Source organism: Leucopleurus acutus, assembly GCF_964270905.1.
Source record: "Leucopleurus acutus genome assembly, chromosome: 10".
Classification (NCBI taxonomy): Eukaryota; Metazoa; Chordata; class Mammalia; order Artiodactyla; family Delphinidae; genus Leucopleurus; species Leucopleurus acutus.
In genome coordinates this window covers 31,099,647-31,121,609 of record NC_139153.1, presented here as the reverse complement: position 1 = coordinate 31,121,609, position 21,963 = coordinate 31,099,647, and the positions used below count along the sequence as shown (strand labels likewise).

Below are 21,963 nucleotides of genomic sequence, written 5' to 3'. Positions count from 1 at the left end.
TCACAAAATACCCCAAAGAGCCAAACCAATCTTGAGAAAGAAAAACTGAGCTGGAGGAATCAGGCTCCCCGACTTCAGGCTATACTACAAAGCTACAAGTATGTATGGCACTGGCACAAAGACAGTATGGTACTGGCACAAAAACAGAAATATAGATCAATGGAACAGGATAGAAAGCCCAGAGAGAAACCCACCTATGGTCACCTAACCTATGACAAAGGAGGCAAGATTATACAATGGAGAAAAGACAGTCTCTTCAGTAAGTGGTGCTGGGAAAACTGGACAGCTACATGTAAAAGAATGAAATTAGAACACTCCCTAACACCATACACAAAAATAAACTCAAAATGGATTAAAAAAATGGATTAAAGTTTTATAGCAGGATGCTATAAAACTCTTAGAGGAAAACATAGGCAGAACATACTTTGATATAAACTGTAGCAAGATCTTTTTTGACCCACCTACTAGAGTAATGAAAATAAAAATGAAAATAAACAAATGGGACCTAATTAAACTTAAAAGCTTTGGCACAGCAAAGGAAACCATAAACAAGATGAAAAGACAACCCTCAGAATGAAAGAAAATATTTGCAAGCAAAGCAACGGACAAAGGATTAATCTCCAAAATATACAAACAGCTCCTGCAGCTCAATATCAAAAAAACAAACAACCCAATCCAAAAATGGGCAGAAGATGTAAATGACATTTCTCCAAAGAAGACATACAGATTGCCAAGAAGCACATGAAAAGCTGCTCAACATCACTAATTATTAGTGAAATGCAAATCAAGACTACAATGAGGTATCACCTCATACCAGTCAGAATGGTCATCATCCAAAAAATCTACAAACAATAAATGCTGGAGAGGGCGTTGAGAAAAGGGAACCCTCCTGCACTGTTGGTGGGAATGTAAATTGTTACAGTCACTATGGAGAACAGTATGGAGGTTCCTTAAAAAAACTAAAAATAGAACTACCATATGACCTAGCAATCCCACTCCTGGGCATATACCCGAAGAAAACCATAATTCAAAAAGATACATGAACCCCAATGTTAACTGCAGCACTATTTACAATTGCCATGACATGGAAGTAACCTAAATGTCCATCAACAGAGGAATGGATAAAGAAGATGTGGTACATACAGTGGAACATTACTCAGCCATAAAAAGGAATGAAATTGTGCCATTTGCGAAGACGTGGATAGACCTAGAGATTGTTATACAGAGTGAAGTAAGTCAGAAAGAGAAAAACAAATATTATATATCGCTTATATGTAGAATCTAGAAAAATGGTACAGATGAACTTATCTGCAAAGCAGAAAGAGAGACACAGAAGTAGAGAACGAACGTATGGATACCAAGAGGGGAAGGAGGGGTGTGGGATGAACTGGTAGATTGGGATTGACATATATACATTACTACGTATAAAATAGATAACTAGTGAGAACCTTCTGTACAGTACAGGGAACTCTACTCAGTGCTCTGTGGTGACCAAAATGGGAAGGAAATCCAAAAAAGAGGGGAGATATATATATATATGTATAGCTGATTCACTTTGCTGTACAGCAGAAACTAACACAGCATTGTAAAGCAACTATACGCCAATAAAAATTAATTAAAAGAAAGTAACATAAGGAACATCTTTCTTTAATTAAAGCATGTCTGGTGGTTGTGGTGGTGAATTTTCTGTCATTTTGAAGATGTTCAACCAGAAGTCTGGAAAGCTATTCTGGATATTATAAGTCAGATTCACATATTAGATGACTCTCTAATTTCTATTTCTAGCCTAGTCCTCTCTTCTGAGAGCCTCTCGTATACAGCGGCCTTCTTGACCAGCTCCTCTTCAATGTCTCGAAGACACCTCCAACTGAAAACCTGGTCTAATGAATGACACCATAAACCATTCCGGTTGAAAAGTCAGACTCTAGATGTCATCCTTGACACCTCCCTCCATCCTCTCCATATCCAATCCAGATCCACTTGTCTCCACCTCCTCCACCAGCACCATAATTTAAGCAACCATCATTCCTCTTCTGGATGATCACAAAGCCTCTCAAGGGATCCACCATGTTCCACTCTGGCGCCCTGTCCCATGCTCTCTCCAAAATGAAGCCAGAACAGTCTTATATAAACATACGTCTGATTGAATCATTCCTTTTCCTCACTTAAAACTTTTCAATGGCTTCCCTGCTGCTCTTAAGATTAAGAAGAAAGCCCTTAACATTACCTGCAAAAACTTGCATGTTCTGGCTTCAGTTCAACCTTAATACCCTCTATTTTGTGCTCTGGCCTCCTCAGCTCTTCCTGTCTATCAGAGCATTTGTACATGCTGTTCCCCGTGTAGGATCTTCCTTCCCCTCTTGGCCTTTATGTTTCAGCTCATGTATCACTTCCTCAGACTAGTCTTCCCAGACCTCTCTGATTACAGTACCCAGTTTAGGTAGTCCCATAAGCTTTCCCTCACAGAAACTGTCAGAATTACCCTTTCATATATGTTTATGGGATTCTCTAATAATGTATACCTCAGTAGATATAAACTCAGTGGTCTACTTTGTCACCCCTGAATTGCTAGCCTAGTGCTTGACACAGAGCAATAGATCCTTGCTGAGCAAACTGAATGAATCATAAAGTATAATGGGTCAGAAGGGAAGCTGGATTAAATGACTAAATATTTCTAACTACTATTAAAACTTATTTTTAAGAAAAATCCACCTGAGACATTTATGTGTGAACTGAGGAGGCAGACTGGACTGGACAACTGCCAGGATGTGGGGGATGAGAGAGAAGGGTCAACAATGACCAAGACATTGATATTTACATGAACTGTGTGGCTTTCAACAGCAGCAGTGCTATGGCACCACAGTCAGATGCCTACTCAGCTTACACGTGAGATTTCCTAATGCTAGCAAGTAGACTTGGCTATGTGTGCATCTGCATCTTTTCCAGTCATTTATAAATATCCATTTGGAGTCAACAAAACTTTGTTAGTCTCTCAGGATCAGCAATAGAAAGAAATGACACTCAAATTCCAGGACAACTGGAAAAATCTATTACAGACCCATCATTTGTACCTTCTGTGACCAAATCAAACAAATCCTAGATTACTGATTTTGTTCTCAAAGGTGGATTTTCCCAGAAAGAAATAGCCACTGAGAGTCCTAAAGGTATGTATGGGACATGGCATAGGCCTACATGGGAATTTTCAGTACCAGATTAGAAGCCTTTTTCTTCTTCTTCTTTTTTTTTGTTTAAACTTCCAGTCACAGGAATCATTTGGCTTATGGGCATATCTTTCTGTTCAAACATTGTACTACGTCAGTTTCCTTTATGTTTTTTCATATTCTTCATCTATATACAGGTTGCCCCCAAACAATTTAAGTTTCTTTGAGTAGAAAGACCATTTTTTTGGCACTGCATGTATACTCATCTGCTGAGCCCAGCATAGCATATGATAGACAATGGATAAATCTCACCAAAATTGTGGACAGTATCAAAGATTAAAAGGAAAACTTTTGGGGGACTATTTAAAAAAATCATACTGACACAGTTCCAGCTATAATTTCAACAAAATGAACATATTAAATAGTTCATAGCTATTTAAAAAGTGAAAATTCCTAAATACCTTGAACTTGTTAGAGGAATTTCTTGCTTAGCAGTCAAGAATCATTGACTTATCTCTTGGATAGTCAATGGCTATTAAAGCTACAACTAAACCTGATATGATGTAATTCCTTGAATCACAGAAAATAAGATGTTATTCTGTATTTTATAAGAGGATCTACTATAGGATTTCTTTAAAGAGCAATCTACCACTGTGTGTTTAAATTGAAATTATTTTTTAAATGTTACAAATTTTAGTATACCTTTTTTTCACAAAGCAAAGTGTACAATAATCCACTATTTAGTATCTCTTTAATTAGCAGGGCTTTTTAAACTTATTAGCACAATTAACACATACACATTCTTAAAGTCTGTTTCACTTGAATAACTCTCTGTTTATAATCATATTGTCATAATTATGTCTACAAACATGTATCATGCTATGTATCCACGATAACAGGGTCCTAATTAAAACCTACAAGGAAAAGTAACTTAGACCTTTGGTTTCTAAAATAAAACATAAAAGGGACGAAGTTTCTATAATGAGAAAAATCTTAATGAAAGAAAACTACAAGCAGAAATGCATGCCTTTTGAATTCTAAAAGGAGTTCTTTTAAGACCTGATATCAATATATATAAGGTTAAAAATCAAGATTAGATTAAAGTCATGCTCTAGGCGTTTCATTTTCTTGAGTTTGTGGAAAATGAACTGGGTGTAGGTCAGAGATGTTACCATTAATTTGTAGTTAGATTATAAAACCTGAGGGTCTACTCTCTAATTATCGTTTAGAATAATAAACATTCATTTTTGTCTCAAGGTACAATGTTCTAACTATTATAGTCATTTAAGTTTGCAAGGTTTTCAAAGTTTAACCAGAAAAACCTGCTGAATTTTCAACTCTAATCATTCAGGGGTCATGCTCAAGACTTACATCTATTATCTAATGATCGAATCAGAATTAAACCTGCTACCAGAATCGAGATTTTGAATTGGATTAATTTTTATTTTATTATATGTGCATTGATATAAGGAATGTCAAAAACACAAAAAAGACTGATCTAGTAGAGCAATATTATTTTAGACAAGTTATTTAAACTTTCTAAGCTTCACTTTCTTCATCCATAAGACTGAGATAATAATAGTACTTAAGTCAAGGCATTTTTGTTAGATTACATGAAACAATGCATGTAACATGCTAAATACTGTGCTTAGTAGGGAGTAAATATGCTATTAATACCTTCCATCTCGAATAGCATTTAACAGTTTATGAAGTCCATTCACAATCATTTATCCCTTCGTTCACACATTCTTTCATTAGTGATTGGGCACCTAGTCTGGGCAGCCACTGCTCTAAGTACGGAATAAGATAGGCAACAAGGTGGACACATCACCTTCTCCAAGGCACTCTGGGTCTCACGGGGAAGACACATATTACAGCAAGTAAGTCATAAATAACTACATGATTACAACTGTGGTAAGAGCTATGAAGGGAAGGCTCAAAGTGTGTTTAACAAGGGTCTGGTATCTAGTCTCTAGGGTGAGGGAAATGACATTCAATCTGAGGTGGAAAGGATGACGGATATGATGATGTGTACATGATCTTTATGAAATTTCCAGTCACTTTGTGTGATATTATTCCACCTCTACAGATGAAGAAGCTGAGGCTCATGATGTTTAGAGATCTGTCCACTCAGAGCAGGGTCTCAGAACCCAAATGTCCAAGCCCTCTTTGTGCCTGCCCTCTTTTCACCACACATGATACTGCCTTTGGTCGGCCAGGAGGGCATTGCAGGGGATTCTTTCCTTGTCTACTATTTATTCTCTGTGCAGTGTTGTAAAGCTATCTAATTAAAAGCTTTTGTTTTGCTATGTGAAAAGTGGGTCTAATAGTGATTATTTGGATAAGTACGAGAACTTTATGAATATGATAATTAATGTATTTGATGAAGACTAATGGGGTTCCTGAGGAATCAAGAATGGGATATAATGCTGTAATAATCTTTTCCAGAGGGAAGACAGTGGTGGTGGAAGCAGGGGAGGGACAAAATGAAGTGGCCTGAATGCCGGGCAGGTAACATATAAGTGACAAGCAGGCACATGTAGAACGTGGGGGAAACTGCGGCTAATTTGAGAGTGCACATCCTATGCAAAGTACTTTAATTACAAACTTTTTTTTTTTTTAAGAAAAATGTCTATTCAGGTCTTCTGCCCATTTTTTAATTGTGGCATTTCTTTAACCAACAATCTTAAGACAAGGATTACCAAAAATCTGAGTTTAGAAAGAAGAAATTAGAATGTCTTGTTTTTTCCTGAAGTCAGAATCTCTCTCTCTCTTTTTTTAAGGTTCTACTTCACAGTAGATTTTGTTGCTTGATTTGAAATTTGCTTTCATAATGTACAACCCAAAGAAGAAATTCTAATAAAGATCTCACCAATGTCAACTATGGTTAGATTACTATTTCATGGTTTTGCTAGATCCTTTATCTGTTTGCGATTGAGTTAGGAGATATAGATGTCAGTCTCTCCTTATTTAAAAAGAAGTAAAAATCCAGTAAGACTGCTGCTGTGGAAAGAAGGGCACTTGGGAAAACTACCTCCTAATTTTTAAGCAAATTACTAGTTATTTTTTTTTTTAAGTAACTTAATCCAAATGACATTTATTGAATACTCCTAACAACAGCAAAATTTACATTCTTACCAAGAGCATATGGCACATTTAATGAGATAGACTCTATTCAGGACAAGTCTCAACAAATTTAAAACACATCACTTCATATAAATTATTTTCTCAAGTCACACTGGAATTAAATTATAAATCAATAACAGAAAGATCTCAAATGTTTGGGAACTAAGTAATATACTTAACTCCTAAGTAACCCATGAATCCAAGAAAAAATGAAAAATGAAATTAGAAGATATTTAGAACAGAATGAAATAAAAATACAATACCAAAATTTGTGGGATGTTGCTAAAGCAGCACTTATGGGGAGATTTCTAGCACTAAATGGCTATATTAGAAAAAGAAAAGTTTGAAATCATTGACCTTGATTCCCACCTTAAGGATAGAAAGAAGAGAGCAAATGAAACCCAAAACAACTGAAGAAAAGAATAATAAAGATCAATGTGAAAATAAATGAAATAATATAGAAAAACAGTAGAAAGAATCAATGAAACCAAAAGCTTGTTCTTTGGGAAGATCAGTAAGAATGATAAACCTCTAGTTAGACTGACCAGGGAAAACAGAGCAAAGATACATATTTTTAGTATCAGGAATAGTAGTGGTATCACTATAGATTCTCCAGATAATAAGGCAACATTATGAACAACTTTATGCCAATACATCCAACTACTTAGACGAACTGGACAAATACCCTATAGGACACAAATTACCAAAGCTTACTCAAAGAGAAATAGTTAACCTGAAAAACTCTTTATCTATTAAAGAAATTGAATTTACAGGTTATAAAAACTTTCTCATGCTGATAAATTCCACAAAACATTTAAGAAAGACACAATACCAATTTAACACAAATTCTTCCAAAAAGTTTTAAGGAGTGGGGGAAAGGGGGGAGGAAATATTTCCCAATTCATTCTATGAGGCCAGCTTCACCCTGATACCAAAAGCAGACAAAGTCATTATAAAAAAAGAGAACTATAGTCCAATAATCCCTTACGAACACAAATTGAATCAAACAATAGACTAAAAGGATATTTGCGTCAGGACCAAGCAGGGTTTTCCCCAGAAATGCAAGGTTGGTTTAACATTAAAAACTCAATCAATGTGATTCACCGTATTAACAGACTAAAAAAGAAAAAAAAACATGATGATCTCATAAATACAGAAGATGCATTTGACAAAATCCAACATCCATTCCTGATAAAAACTGTCAGCAAACTAGTGATAAAAGGGACTTGCTCACCATGATTAAGAACATCTATAAAATCTCAATAGCTAACATGATACTTAATCATTAAAGACAATACCTTTCCACTAAGATCAGGAATAAGACAGGGCTATCCTTTCTTGCCACTTCTATTAAACTTTGTACTGGAGGTCTTAGCCAGTGCAATCAGGCAAGGAAAAGAAATGAGCCATTCAGATTGGTAATGTAAAACTGTCTTTGTTCACACACAGCATAATCGTCTATGTAGGAAGTCTACTGGAACCTACAAAAAGCTACTAGTAGTAATAAATAAGTTTTGCAAAGTTGCAGGATACTAGATCAATTTACAAAATTTCAATGTATTTTACACACTAGCAACAAACAATTGGAAATAGAAATTTTAAAACTTACCACTTATCAGTAGTATCAAAAGATATAAAATACTTAGGGATAAATCTGAAGAAAGTTATAAAAGAACTGTACCCTGAAACTATAAAATATTGCTGAGAGAAATTAAAGAAAACCTAAAAAAAAAGAAGTTGGAAGAATCAACATTGTTCAGATGTCAATTCTCCCCAAATTGTGACCTATAAATGCAGCACAATCCCAATCAAATTCCCAACAGGGCTTTTTGGCAGAAATTCATATGTTGATTCTAATATTCATACTAAAATGCACAGAGTCCAAAATAGCTAAAATAATTTTTGAAAAAGAAGGACAAATCTGGAAGGCTCACACTAGCTGAATGCAAGACTTAGAAACATATAGTAATAAAAATCATGATACTGGCATAAAAGCAAATAGATAAATGAGACAGAATAAAGAGAATACAGAGTCTGAATAAAGAGACCAGAAATATAACCGCAAGTATATTGACAACTGATTTTTGACAAAGGTGCAAAGGAAATGCTGTGGAGAAAAGGACACTTTTTAGCAAAGGCTAGAACAACTAGATATCCAAATTAAAAAGAAAAAGGCCCCAAAACCAAAAATGTGGATTTATATCTTATACTATATACAAAAATTAATTCAGTGGATCATAGACCTAAATGTAAAACCTAAAACTGTATTTTTTTTTTTTTACATGGAGGCATAAGACAAAATCTTCATAACCTTGGATTAGGCAAAAATTTCTTAAATATGTCACCAAAAGCACAATCCACAGAAGCAAATTTGATAAACTGGACTTGATCAAGTTAAAAACTTGTCTTCAAAAGATACTGTTATGAGAATAAAATGTAAGCAACAGACTGTAAAAAATATTTGCAATTCATATATCTGAAAAAGGACCTATATCCAGAATATAGAATGAACTCCCAAAACTCAGTAATACGAAAATAAGGAATCCAGTTTAAAAATGGACAATAGAGTTGAACAGATGCTTCATCAAAGAAGATTCAGGGATGGCAAATAAGAACATAAAGATGCTCATCATTAGTAATTATCAAGGAAATGCAAATCAAAAACCACAATGAGATACCACTCATTGGTACTGGAAATAATACCCACTGGTTTGAATATAAAACATTACTACTATTTTGGAAAATAATTTGGTATTTCTTAAAAAGCTACCATATGATCCAACCATCCCTCTCTTAGGCATTTACCCAAGACAAATGAAAGCTTATGCCCATTCAAAGACTTCTACACAACTGTTCACAGCAGTATTATTTATCCATCAACAAGTAAATGGGTAAACAAAATATGGCACCTCCACACAATGGAGCACTATTCTGCAATAAAAAGTAATGAATTATTTCTACAAACCACATGTGCCTATCTCAAAATGAATTTTAAAATAATTATGCTGAGTGAAAGAAGCCAGAAAAAAGGGTATATATATTATATCTAATTTATAAAATTCTAGAAAATGCAAACTAATCTATAATGAGAGATAGCAGATCAGTGAGGATGGGGTTGGGAGGAAGGGATTATGAAGATTATGAGGAAACCTTTGGGAATGATGAATATGCTCACTCTCCTGATTGTGGTGGTTTCATGTCTGTGTGTGCTGTGTGTGTGTGTATCTTTTTTTTTTTTAATTTTTACAAGAGATAAATAGACTGACTCCAAGCATTGTAAATGGATGACCACAACAAAAGTAACAATAAAGCAAATTACTAGTTTTGATTTGTGCTTAGTAGACCACTGCAACTTGTCATTAGTAGATGCATGCTCAACTTCAATAACCAGATCTGATTCACTAGTTCAGTTAAAGTGGGGTCCCATTAATGAAAATAAGATCATCAGAGCCTACAGTCCTCTGCAGACTAACAGTCATTAACTGACATGCACTGGGAATTGACAAAGTGAACAGTGCAAATGTGTGGTAACATTGACTTTTTGGAAACACAACTATTTTATTAATTTCATTAAATGCTCTTGATCAAGTTATACAGCATTCAAAACAATGCACTTTAAACAGAAGTTTCAAGGTTTCCTTTTTAGCTTGGGTGAACATGCCAGAAAGCATCCACAGGAAGCAGCTACTTCCCTCTGTAGCAGCATCACTGAGATCTCTTAATTCGTGCATTTATAATAAAATATCACAATTTACATGAGTACTGTAAGTCAGTTTCAAGAACACACAGTCACTTTTCATGCAAATTCAAATCTCACCACGGGGAGTCCATATTTTAGAAAGACACAAAAACAAATATTTCAAATGAAGAAATACCTCCTGGCTTTTCCATGATTAAAAAGTCTGTCCTTGGGCATTAGTCATTAGCTACACCTTTCACATAAAATCTCTCACAGAGAGAACAGTAATTTTTATTATAATCACTTATAGTAAGGTTCAAAGCCTACAAATGTCAAAATTAGCAATTGAAAAGTATTTGTAGAGGGACTTCCCTGGTGGTGCAGTGGTTAAGAATCCGCCTGCCAATGCAGGGGACAAGGGTTCGAGCCCTGGTCTGGGAAGATCCCACATGCCGGGGAGCAACTAAGCCTGTGCGCCACAACTACTGAGCCTGCGCTCTAGAGCCTACGAGCCACAACTACTTAAGCCCGTGTGCCTAGAGCCTGTGCTCCACAACAAGAGAAGCCACTGCAATGAGAAGCCCGCACACTGCAACGAAGAGTAGCGCCTGCTCGCCGCAACTAGAGAAAGCCCACACGCGGCAACGACGACCAAAAGCAGCCAAAAACAAACAAACAAACAAACAAAAAACAGTATTTGTAGAAAGAGAACTACAGAGTTCGATGCATGTTTATGTAATCTTAGCTGCCGTACATGTGCAATGAGATTTACTTCAGAGGAACAATCATAAACCCTAGGGTTATAAATGAATATAAGTATAACTGAGATTCACAGGACAGAAGAAATATGCTTTTTGATGGTGATTATTAATTTTCTGTATATATGACTCAAGTTGACTATCCTTATGCTGAAAGCCCATTTATGGAATTTGCAAAATATACACTAATATCCTCTTCTATCAGGTGGGATCAAACACAGCCTATGAAAAAGTTTGTTTAATTATAATATTGAGTTAATGGTGCACTTAATATTTATTCAAATTTCTCTTTCCTCTCTGGCATTATAAGTGTCCTTGAACTTTAAAAAGAAAGACATTTAAAATATCTGGATATGGACTTGTAGTTTCATTTAAAGACACAATTCTTAAAACATTAAGCTAGAGAGACAGAAGAAAAAAAGAGCATTTACAACTGTAAAGAGTTACCTGATAGGCTCTTCAGTCATTTCTGTTATGGAAAGCTATCACAGCCTATTAGATACAGACAGAGTGTTTGGTTACTGAAAACACTCTTACTCATTGTATTCTGTGGAGAATCTTCCATTAAGATTGAACTGTGACCTGAGGTATTTACAGTGGCTGTCTGGGTAGTGCAAACTTTTTCATCCTTTTATATACAGGTATTTTCCAAAGGTTCTGTAAAGAACATAGATTGTATATATTCTAAATATACAAATTCTCACTACCTGTGTCCTCACTGCTATCACAAATTCTTGCCTAAAACTGGCAATTGTGGAAGGTGATGGGGATATGGGGGGGGGTTCATTATGTATTCTCTCTACTTTTCTGTAAGTTTGGAAATTTCATAATACAGGGTTTAAAAATGTAGTGCCTATTTACACTCTTCCAGGGTTTATACTGTAAAAGTTATAAAATGGTCCCAATTCTCTAGGAATATACAATTTAGGACATATGATGCTGATGAGGATTTACATATAGAAAATACACCAACAATAAATGAATACTGGATAAACAGAGAGTAAAAGTGAGTCTGTTTTTGCCACTCATTCATCTCATCATGGTTATCTCCTGTCTCCTCTTTCTACTTTGACCTCTCTCAAACTTTGACCACTCTCTCTTCCCCATCTGTTATCTGAGAACCAATAAGCCCTGCCAGTTTCCCCACTGTGGTTTCTCTAAGGGTCATCACTTTCCATTTTCACAACCACTAGTCATTTTATGCCTAGATGGCTGCAAAGACATCTTAGTTGTAATCATTAATCTCTGGTCTCACTTGACTTAAAAATTCATCTTGAAGCCTGATGTCAAGTTCAACTTCCGAATAAAGAAGTTATCATTTGCCTATTTTAGGGATATAAGGCTCACTCTTCTCATAGTCTTTCAACACAGCCCTCCTGCTCAGAGGCCATTCCTGTTATTGATCCCTCAGGAAACTCATCCACGCATTTTGCTGTCTCCTTGTCTTTGCTCAGTCTTCTGCACCATCTTACACTTCCATAAATCTTTATTTATTATAAATACTTACATGAGTATTTATTGAATAGCTTCAAGATCTACTTCTTCTTCCATAACTGTCTTATTTGACCGTCCTATGAATTACTTCAGTGTGTATGAGTGTCATCTGACCCACAAAACCTTTGTGGGGATAAGTGATCTAGACTCTCATTAAGGGTTCTCAACCATGGCTGCATGTCAGAATTGCTGGAGAAGTTAACAAAAAATCCAGCCTAGGACAATTAAATCAGAATCTCTGGGGGTGAAGCATAGACATTAGGAAAAAAGATGTTTTTTATACCAGTTATTTTTATTTTTTTAACATCTTTATTGGAATATAATTGCTTTACAATGGTGTGTTAGTTTCTGCTTTATAACAAAGTGAATCAGTTATACATATACATATATCCCCATATCTCTTCCCTCTTGCGTCTCCCTCCCACCCTCCCTATCCCCTCCTCTAGGTGGTCACAAAGCACTGAGCTGATCTCCCTGTGCTATGAGGCTGCTTCCCACCAGCTATCTATTTTAAATTTGGTAGTGTATATATGTCCATGCCACTCTCTCACTTTGTTCCAGCTTACCCTTCTGCCTCCCCATATCCTGAAGTCCATTCTCTAGTAGGTCTGCGTCTTTATTCCCATCCTGCCCCTAGGTCCTTCATTACCATTTTTTTTCTCTTTGATTCCACTTATATGTGTTAGCATATGGTATTAGTTTTTCTCTTTCTGACTTACTTCACTCTGTATGACAGACTCTAGTTCCATCCACCTCACTACAAATAACTCAATTTTGTTTCTTTTTATGGCTGAGTAATATTCCATTGTATATATGTGCCACATCTTCTTTATCCATTCATCTGTTGATAGACACTTAGGTTGCTTCCATGTCCTGGCTATTGTAAACAGAGCTGCAATGAACATTGTGGTACACGGCTCTCTTTGAATTATGGTTTTCTCAGGGTACATGCTCAGTAGTGGGATTGCTGGGTTGTAACGTAGTTCTATTTTTAGTTTCTTAAGGAACCTCCATACTGCACTCCATAGTGGCTGCATCAATTTACATTCCCACCAACAGTGCAAGAGGTTTCCCTTTTCTCCAGTATTTACTGTTTGTGTGTGTATGTATATATATATATATATATATTTTTTTTTTTTTTTGCAGTACGTGGGCCTCTCATTGTTGTGGCCGCTCCCGTCGTGGAGAACAGGCTCCAGACGCGCAGGGTCTGGACGCAAAGGCTCAGCGGCCATGGCTAACGGGCCCAGCCGCTCCGTGTCATGTAGGATCTTCCCGGACAGGGGCACGAACCCGCATCCCCTGCATCGGCAGGCGGACTCTCAACCACTGTGCCACCAGGGAAGCCCTGTTTGTATATTTTTTGATGATGGTCATTCTGACCGGTGTGAGATGATATCTCATTGTAGTTTTGATTTGTATTTCTGAAATGATTAATGATGTTGAGCATTCTTTCATGTGTTTGTTGGCAATCTGTATATCTTCTTTGGAGAAATGTCTATTTAGGCCTTCTGCCCATTTTTGGATTGGGTTGTTTGTTTTTTTGATATTGAGCTGCATGCTTGTAAATTTTGGAGATTAATGCTTTGTCAGTTGCTTCATTTGCAAATATTTTCTCCCATTCTGAGGGTTGTCTTTTTGTCTTGTTTATGGTTTCCTTTGCTGTGAAAAGCTTTTAAGTTTCATTAGGTCCCATTTATTTATTTTTGTTTTTACTTCCATTTCTCTGGGAGGTGGGTCAGAAAGGTGATTTATGTCATGGAGTGTCCTGCCTATGTTTTCCTCTAAGAGTTTAATAGTGCCTGGCCTTACATTTAGGTTTTTTTTTTTTTTTTTTTTTAAGCTGTACGCGGGCCTCTCACTGTTGTGGCCTCTCTCGCCGCAGAGCACAGGCTCCCGATGTGCAGGCTCAGCGGCCATGGCTCATGGGTCCAGCCGCTCTGCGGCATGTGGGATCTTACCGGACCAGGGCACGAACCCGTGTCCCCTGCATCGGCAGGCGGACTCTCAACCACTGCGCCACCAGGGAAGCCCACATTTAGGACTTTAATCCAGTTTGAGTTTATTTTTGTGTATGGTGTTAGGGAGTGCTCTAATTTCATTCTTTTACATGTAGCTGTCCAGTTTTCCTAGCACCATTTATTGAAGAGGCTGTCTTTTCTCCACTGTATATTCTTGCTTCCTTTACCAAAGATAAGGTGACCATATGTGCATGGGTTTATCTCTGCGCTTTCTATCCTGTTCCATTGATCTATATTTCCGTTTTTGTGTGAGTAGCATACCGTCTTGATTACTGTAGCTTTGTAGTATAGTCTGACATCATAGAGCCTGATTCCTCTAGCTCCATTTTTCTTTCTCAAGATTGCTTTGGCTATTCAGGGTATTTTGTGTTTGCATACAAATTGTGAGATTTTTTGTTCTAGTTCTGTGAAAAATGCCAGTGGTAGTTTGATAGGGATTGCATTGAATCTGTAGATTGCTTCGGGTAATATAGTCATTTTCACAATGTTGATTCTTCCAATTCAAGAACATGGCATATCTCTCCATCTACTTGTATAATCTTTAATTGCTTTCATCAGTGTCTGATAATTTTCTGCATACAGGTCCTTTGTCTCCTGAGGTAGGTTTATTCCTAGATATTTTATTCTTTTGGTTGCAAAGGTAAATGGGAGTGTTTTCTTAATTTCATTTTCAGATTTTTCATCATTAGTGTATAGGAATGCAAGAGATTTCTGTGCATTAATTTTGTATCCTGCTACATTACCAAATTCATTGATTAGCTCTAGAAGTTTTCTGGTAGCATCTTTAGGATTTTCTATGTATAGCATCAAGTCACCTGCAAACAGTGACAGTTTTACTTGTTCTTTTCCGATTTGGATTCCTTTTATTTCTTTTTCTTCTCTGATTACTGTGGCTAAAACTCCCAAAACTATGTTGAATAATAGTGGTGAGAGTGGGCAACCTTGTCTTATTCCTGATCTTAGTGTAAATGGTTTCAGTTTTTCACCATTGAGGACGAGATGTTGGCTGTGGGTTTGTCATATATGGCCTTTATTAGGTTGAAGTAAGTTCCCTCTATGCCTACTTTCTGCAGGGTTTTTATCATAAATGGGTGTTGAATTTTGTCAAAAGCTTTTTCTGAATCTATTGGGATGATCATATGGTTTTTCTCCTTCAATTTGTTAATATGGTGTATCACATTGATTCATTTGCATATATTGAAAAATCCTTGCATTCCTGGGATAAACTCCACTTGATCATGGTGTATGATCCTTTTAATGTGCTGTTGGATTCTGTTTGCGAGTATTTTGTTGAAGATTTTTGCATCTATGTTCATCAGTGATACTGGCCGTAGTTTTCTTTGTTTCCGACATCTTTGTGTGGTTTTGGTATCAGGGTGATGGTGGCCTCGTTGAATGAGTTTGGGAGTGTTCCTCCCTCTGCTGTATTTTAGAAGAGTTTGAGAAGGATGGGTGTTAGCTCTTCTCTAAATGTTTGATAGAATTCGCCTGTGAAGCCATCTGGTCCTGGGCTTTTGTTTGTTGTAAGATTTTTAATCATAGTTTCAATTTCAGTGCTTGTGATTGGTCTGTTCATATTTTCTGTTTCTTCCTGGTTTAGTCTTGGAAGGTTGTGCACTTCTAAGAATTTGTCCATTTCTTCCAGGTTGTCCACTTTATTGGCATAGAGTTGCTTGTAGTAATCTCTCATGATCCTTTGTATTTCTGCAGTGTCAGTTATTACTTCTCCTTTTTCATTTCTAATTCTATTGATTTAAATCTTCTTCCTTTTCTTCTTGATGAGTCTGGCTAATGGTTTATCAATTTTGTTTATCTTCTCAAAGAACCAGCTTTTAGTTTTATTGATCTTTGCTGTCATTTCCTTCAGTTCTTTTTCATTTATTTCAGATCTGATCTTTATGATTTCTTACCTTCTAATAACTCGGGGTTTTTTTGTTCTTCTTACTCTAATTGTTTTAGGTGTAAGGTTAGGTTGTTTATTTGAGATGTTTCTTGTTTTTTAAGGTAGGACTGTAGTGCTATAAACTTCCCTCTTAGAACTGTTTTTCTGTATCCCATAGGTTTTGGGTTGTCGTGTTTTCACTGTCATTTGTTTCTAGGTATTTTTTGATTTCCTCTTTGATTTCTTCAGTGATCTCTTGGTCATTAAGTAGTGTATTGTTTAGCCTCCATGTGTTTGTGTTTTTTTTAGTCTTTTTCCTGTAATTGATATCTAGTCTCATAGCATAGTGCTCGGAGGAGATACTTGGTAGGACTTCAATTTTCTTAAATTTACCAAGGCTTGATTTGTGACCCAAGATAAGATCTATCCTGGAGAATGTTCCACGAGCACTTGAGAAGAATGTGTATTCTGTTGTTTTTGGATGGAATGTCCTATAAATTTCAATTAAGTCCATCTTGTTTAATGGATCATTTAAAACTTGTGTTTCCTTTTTTATTTTCATTTTGCATGATATGTCCATTGGTGAAATTGCGGTGTTAAAGTCCCCTACTATGATTATGTTACTGTCGATTTCCCCTTTTATGGCTGTTTAACATTTGCCTTACATATTGAGGTGCTCCTATGTTGGATGCATAAATATTTACAATTGTTATATCTTCTTCTTGGATTGATCCCTTGATCATTATGTAGTGTCCGCCTTTGTTTCTTGTAATAGTCTTTGTTTTAAAGTCTTATTTTGTCTGATATGAGAATTGCTACTCCATCTTTCTTTGACTTCCATTTACATGGAATATCTTTTTCCATTCCCTCACTTTCAGTCTGTATGTGTCCCAAGGTCTGAAGTGGGTCTCTGGTAGACAGCATATATACGGGTCTTGTTTTTTTTTCCATTCAGCCAGTCTATGTCTTTTGGTTGGAGTATTTATTCCATTTACATTTAAGGTAGTTATCAATATGTATGTTCCTATTACCATTTTCTTAATTGTTTGGGGTTTGTTATTGTAGGTCTTTTCCTTCTCTTGTGTTTCCTGCCTTGGGAAGTTCCTTTAGCATTTGTTGTAAAGCTGGTTTGGTGGTGCTGAATTCTCTTAGCTTTTGCTTGTCTGTAAAGGTTTTAATTTCTCCACCAAGTCTGAATGATATCCTTGCTGGGTAGAGAAATCTTGGTTGTAGGTTTTTGCCCTTCATCACTTTAAATATGTCCTGCCACTCCCTTCTGGCGTGGAGAGTTCCTGCTGCAAGATCAGCTGTTAACCTTGTGGGGATTCTCTTGTATGTTATTTGTTGTTTTTCCCTTGCTGCTTTTAATATTTTTTTCTTTGTATTTAATTTTTGATAGTTTAATATGTGTCTTGGCGTATTTCCCTTTGGATTTATCCTGTATGGGACTCTCTCTGCTTCCTGGACTTGATTAACTATTTGTTTTCCCATATTAGGGAAGTTTTCAACTATAATCTCTTCAAATATTTTCTCAGTCCCTTTCTTTTTCTCTTCTTCTTCTGGGACCCCTATAATGCTAATGTTGGTACGTTTAATGTCCCAGAGGTCTCTGAGACTGTCCTTAATTCTTTACATTTTTTTCTTTATTCTTCTCTGCAGTAGTTATTTCCACTATTTTATCTTCTAGGTCACTTATCCGTTCTTCTGCCTCAGTTATTCTGCTATTGATCCCTTCTAGATAATTTTAAATTTCATTTATTGTGTTGTTGGTCACTGTTTGTTTGCTCTTTAGTTCTTCTAGGTCCTTGTTAAACGTTTCTTGTATTTTCTCCACTCTATTTCCAAGACTTTGGATCATCTTTACTCTCAGTACTCTGAATTCTTTTTCATGTAGACTTTTATTTCCTCTTTATTTGTTAGGTCTGGTGGGCTTTTACCTTGTTCCTTCATCTGCTGTGTGTTTGTCTTCTCATTTAACTTACTGTGTTTGGGGTCTCCTTTTCGCAGGCTGCAGGTTTGTAGTTCCCGTTGTTTTTGGTGTCTGTCCCAAGTGGTAAGGTTGGTTCAGTGGGTTGTGTAGGCTTCCTGGTGGAGGGGACCAGTGCCTGTGTTCTGGTGAATGAGGCTGGATCTTGTCTTTCTAGTGGGCAGGTCCACGTCTGGTGGTTTGTTTTGGGGTGTCTGTGGCCTTATTATGATTTTAGGAAGCTTCTCTGCTAATGGGTGGGGTTGTGTTCCTGTCTTGCTAGTTGTTTGGCATAGGGTGTCCAGCACTGTAGCTTGCTGGTCGTTGAGTGGAGCTGGGTCTTGGCGTTGAGATGGAGATCTCTGGGAGATTTTTGCTGTTTGATATTACGTGGAGCTGGGAGATCTCTTGTGGACCAGTGCCCTGAACTTGGGTCACCCACCTCAGAGGCACAGCCCTGACACCTGGCTGGAGAACCAAGAGCCTGTCATCCACACATCTTAGAATAAAAGGGAGAAAAGAAAGAAAGAAAGAAAGAAGAAGATAAAATAAAATAACATTATTAAATTAAAAAAAATTATAAAAATTTTTAAAAATAAAAAAAAAAAGGAAAGAAGACAGCAACCAAACCAAAAACAAATCCACCAATGATAATAATTGCTAAAACTATAGCAAAAAAAAAGAGAAAAAGAAAAAAAAATCCAGACAGACAGAACCCTAGGACAAATGGTAAAAGCAAAGCTATAGAGACAAAATCACACACGGAAGCATACACATACACATTCACAAAAGGGAAAAAGACAAAAAGGGAAAAAATATATATATATCGTTGCTCCCAAAGTCCACCTCCTCAATTTGGGATGATTCGTTGTGTATTCAGGTATTCCACAGATGCAGGGTACATCAAGTTGATTACGGAGATTTAATCCGCTGCTCCTGAGGCTGCTGGGAGGGATTTCCCTTTCTCTTCTTTGTTCGCACAGCTCCCGGGGTTCTGCTTTGGATTTGGACCCGCCTCTGCGTGTAGGTCGCCGGAGGGCGTCTGTTCTTCGCTCAGACAGGATGCGATTAAAGGAGCAGCTGCTTCGGGGGCTCTGGCTCACCCAGGCCAGGGAGGGAGGGGTACAGAGTGCGGGGTGAGCCTGCGGCGGCAGAGGCCGGCGTCACATTGCACCAGCCTGATACACGCCATGCGTTCTCGCAGGGAAGTTGTCCGTGGATCCCGGGACGCTGGCAGTGGTGGGCTGCACAGGCCCCCCGGAAGGGGTGTGTGGATAGTGACCTGTGCTTGCACACAGGCTTCTTGGTGGCGGCAGCAGCAGCTTTAGCGTCTCATGCCCATCTCTGGGGTCTGTGCTGTTAGCCGCGGCTCGCGCCCATCTCTGGAGCTCATTTAAGCAGCGCTCTGAATCCCCTCTCCTCGCGCACCAGGAAACAAAGAGGGAAGAAAATATCTCTTGCCTCTTCGGCAGGTCCAGACTCTTCCCTGGACTCCCTCCCAGCTAGCCGTGGTGCACTAACCCCCTGCATGCTGTGTTCACGCAGCCAACCCCAGTCCTCTCCCTGGGCTCCGACTGAAGCCCGAGCCTCAGCTCCCAGCCCCACCCACCCTTGTGGGTGAGCAGACAAGCCTCTCGGGCTGGTGAGTGCTAGTCGGCACCGATCCTCTGTGCGGGAATCTGTCTGCTTTGCCCTCCGCACCCCTGTTGCTGTGCTCTCCTCCGCGGCTCCGAAGCTTCCCCCTCTGCCACCCGCAGTCTCCGCCCACGAAGGGGCTTCCTAGTGTGTGGAAACCTTTCCTCCTTCACAGCTCCCTCCCACTGGTGCAGGTCCCAGCACTATTCTTTTGTCTCTGTTTTTTTCTGTTTTCTTTTGCCCTACCCAGGTACATGGGGAGTTTCTTGCCTTTTGGGAGGTCTGAGGTCTTCTGCCAGCATTCAGTAGGTGTTCCGTAGAAGTTGTTCCACATGTAGATGTATTTCTGATGTATTTGTGGGGAGGAAGGTGATCTCCACGTCTGACTCTTCTGCCATCTTCTCTCCTTCTTTTCTATATCAGTTATTTTCTAAATGTCCCAAGTGATTCTAATATATAGGAAGTTGAGAACCACTCACCTGAATAACAGGTTTCTTAATTTGTAAGTACTATTCATTCATTTGGTCAATAGCTATGGGTGTCTATTATAAAGGTAGAAAACTGGCAGCCCTGGCATATTTTGTCTTTGGCCCACAGAGTGTTTTCAAAAAATTTTAGAGTTTAGACAATACTTTTAAAATTGGGAGAGTTATCGTAAACATTGGGATACTGAGGTCCTCTTGAAAAGAATGAAAGATCTGGCAAGGCTGGGCCTATGTTCTTGCAAGACAAAACTTGGCTAGAACTGAACTGCAGGTGCCCCTTCTAGACGGAAAAGGAGAATCCACTTTGCTGTAGTTCTCACCACTCCCTACAGCTCTCTCACAGAGGCTGAGCATCAACTGCCATGTATTGTATCATTTGCATAGCTGTTAGTATTACTGTTTCAATACTAAAAAACAACTTCTTTGAAGCAACTATCTCATGCCTCTCCCCTAACCGCCCCCCTCCACTCCCAACAGGGCTCACTGTTGAATTAGAAAATGTTTCTCTGGGTCAAAGATCTAGGCATCCAGCCCACTCTACTCATTTATGTTTTCTGACTGGCTTCTGTGGTAATATGAGTTTGCAGCCCCTGGCCTAATATATGGCAAGCACTGTGTTAGATGCTAGGGATATAGAAGAATGAGGTTCAGTGTCATTTTGGAGGAAGTCACGCTTAATTGGGGAATGCAGACATATTAATTAAAAAGTACTGCAAAAAAAAAAAAGAAAGAAAAAACCATCAGAAGAGGAGAACAATGCTTGTTAGAATAGAAGACGTACCATTTGAGTTGGATCTAGAAAGATGAATTGGGAGTTTTTTCCAGGCAGAAAGGCAAAGAAGCCATTTTAGGCCAACAAAACAGCAATCCCAAAATACAAACATATGAAAGCCCAGAGTGGTCAGAAATTAACACATGGGAAATGAGAGAAAGGGTCTGGAGATGAAACTGTGGAGTAAGTCTGGAATAGAGGAGGTTGGCTTTGTGTAAGTTCCCAAGGGTTTTTTCATTCTGTCTTTAAGATAATGGGAAAGGTATTAAAAGTCTTTAATCAAAGAGTGACACGATCACATTTCTATTTCTATTATCAGAAAGAGAAATCTGAGAGCAATGTGAAGATTAACTGGGAGGGTGAGGTGAGTAACAGTGGGGAACCTGAACAATGAAAGTAGCAATAGGATCAGATTTGAGAGACGTTTGGGAGGTATACCTGGCAGGGCGTGGAAGCATACAGGAAATAGAGAGGAACAACCCAGGATGTTTCACTTATCGTGTAAAAATCGAGAAGATATTTTAGTTGCTAGAAGAGAAATTTAAAATAATGACTCATCACTGACTTGAGTTGATGTTAAAGTGACTTAATATTTAACCTCAGGCTATAAAGCATCATCACAAGGCTGTTCCACCCCCCACCCCCAACCCCTTTTTGGTCTTACAAATAAACATGCTTATAATTTAGATGCTTGAGTACATACCTGATTCTGCTGAACTTAGAGGATGACCTCCAAATTTTATTTCAGTCTGGCGGAGTTTAGTCATGTTTAGCAGCTGTGTGACTTGTGGAACATCTGTCGTTAGTTGGCAGCTTCGTGGAATGATGTCTGTAGGTTCATCTGTTGGAAAGGGAACACCATATCCAGTTGAAAATAAAGACTACCATTCATTCCCCAAATGTAAGCCATTTCTGTGAAATGGACATATCTCATAAATGAAATCAATTAAATTTAAACATTTTAGAGTATAACTTCAGATGAGT

The 21,963-nt window shown here is 37.8% G+C and overlaps 1 protein-coding gene across 2 annotated transcripts in view; it reads right to left on the bottom strand.

Moving 5' to 3' along the window:
• CFAP20DC (CFAP20 domain containing) overlaps positions 1-21,963 on the bottom strand; it is a 256,375-nt gene that overhangs the window by 105,019 nt on the left and 129,393 nt on the right. Inside the window, exon 7 of one of the 2 annotated variants that reach the window (XM_082848662.1) lies at positions 21,683-21,847. In XM_082848662.1, the coding sequence (XP_082704788.1) occupies positions 21,683-21,847 (165 nt within the window). The remainder of the gene's footprint in view (positions 1-21,682; positions 21,848-21,963) is intronic. The other variant, XM_082848661.1, reaches the window with a different exon arrangement.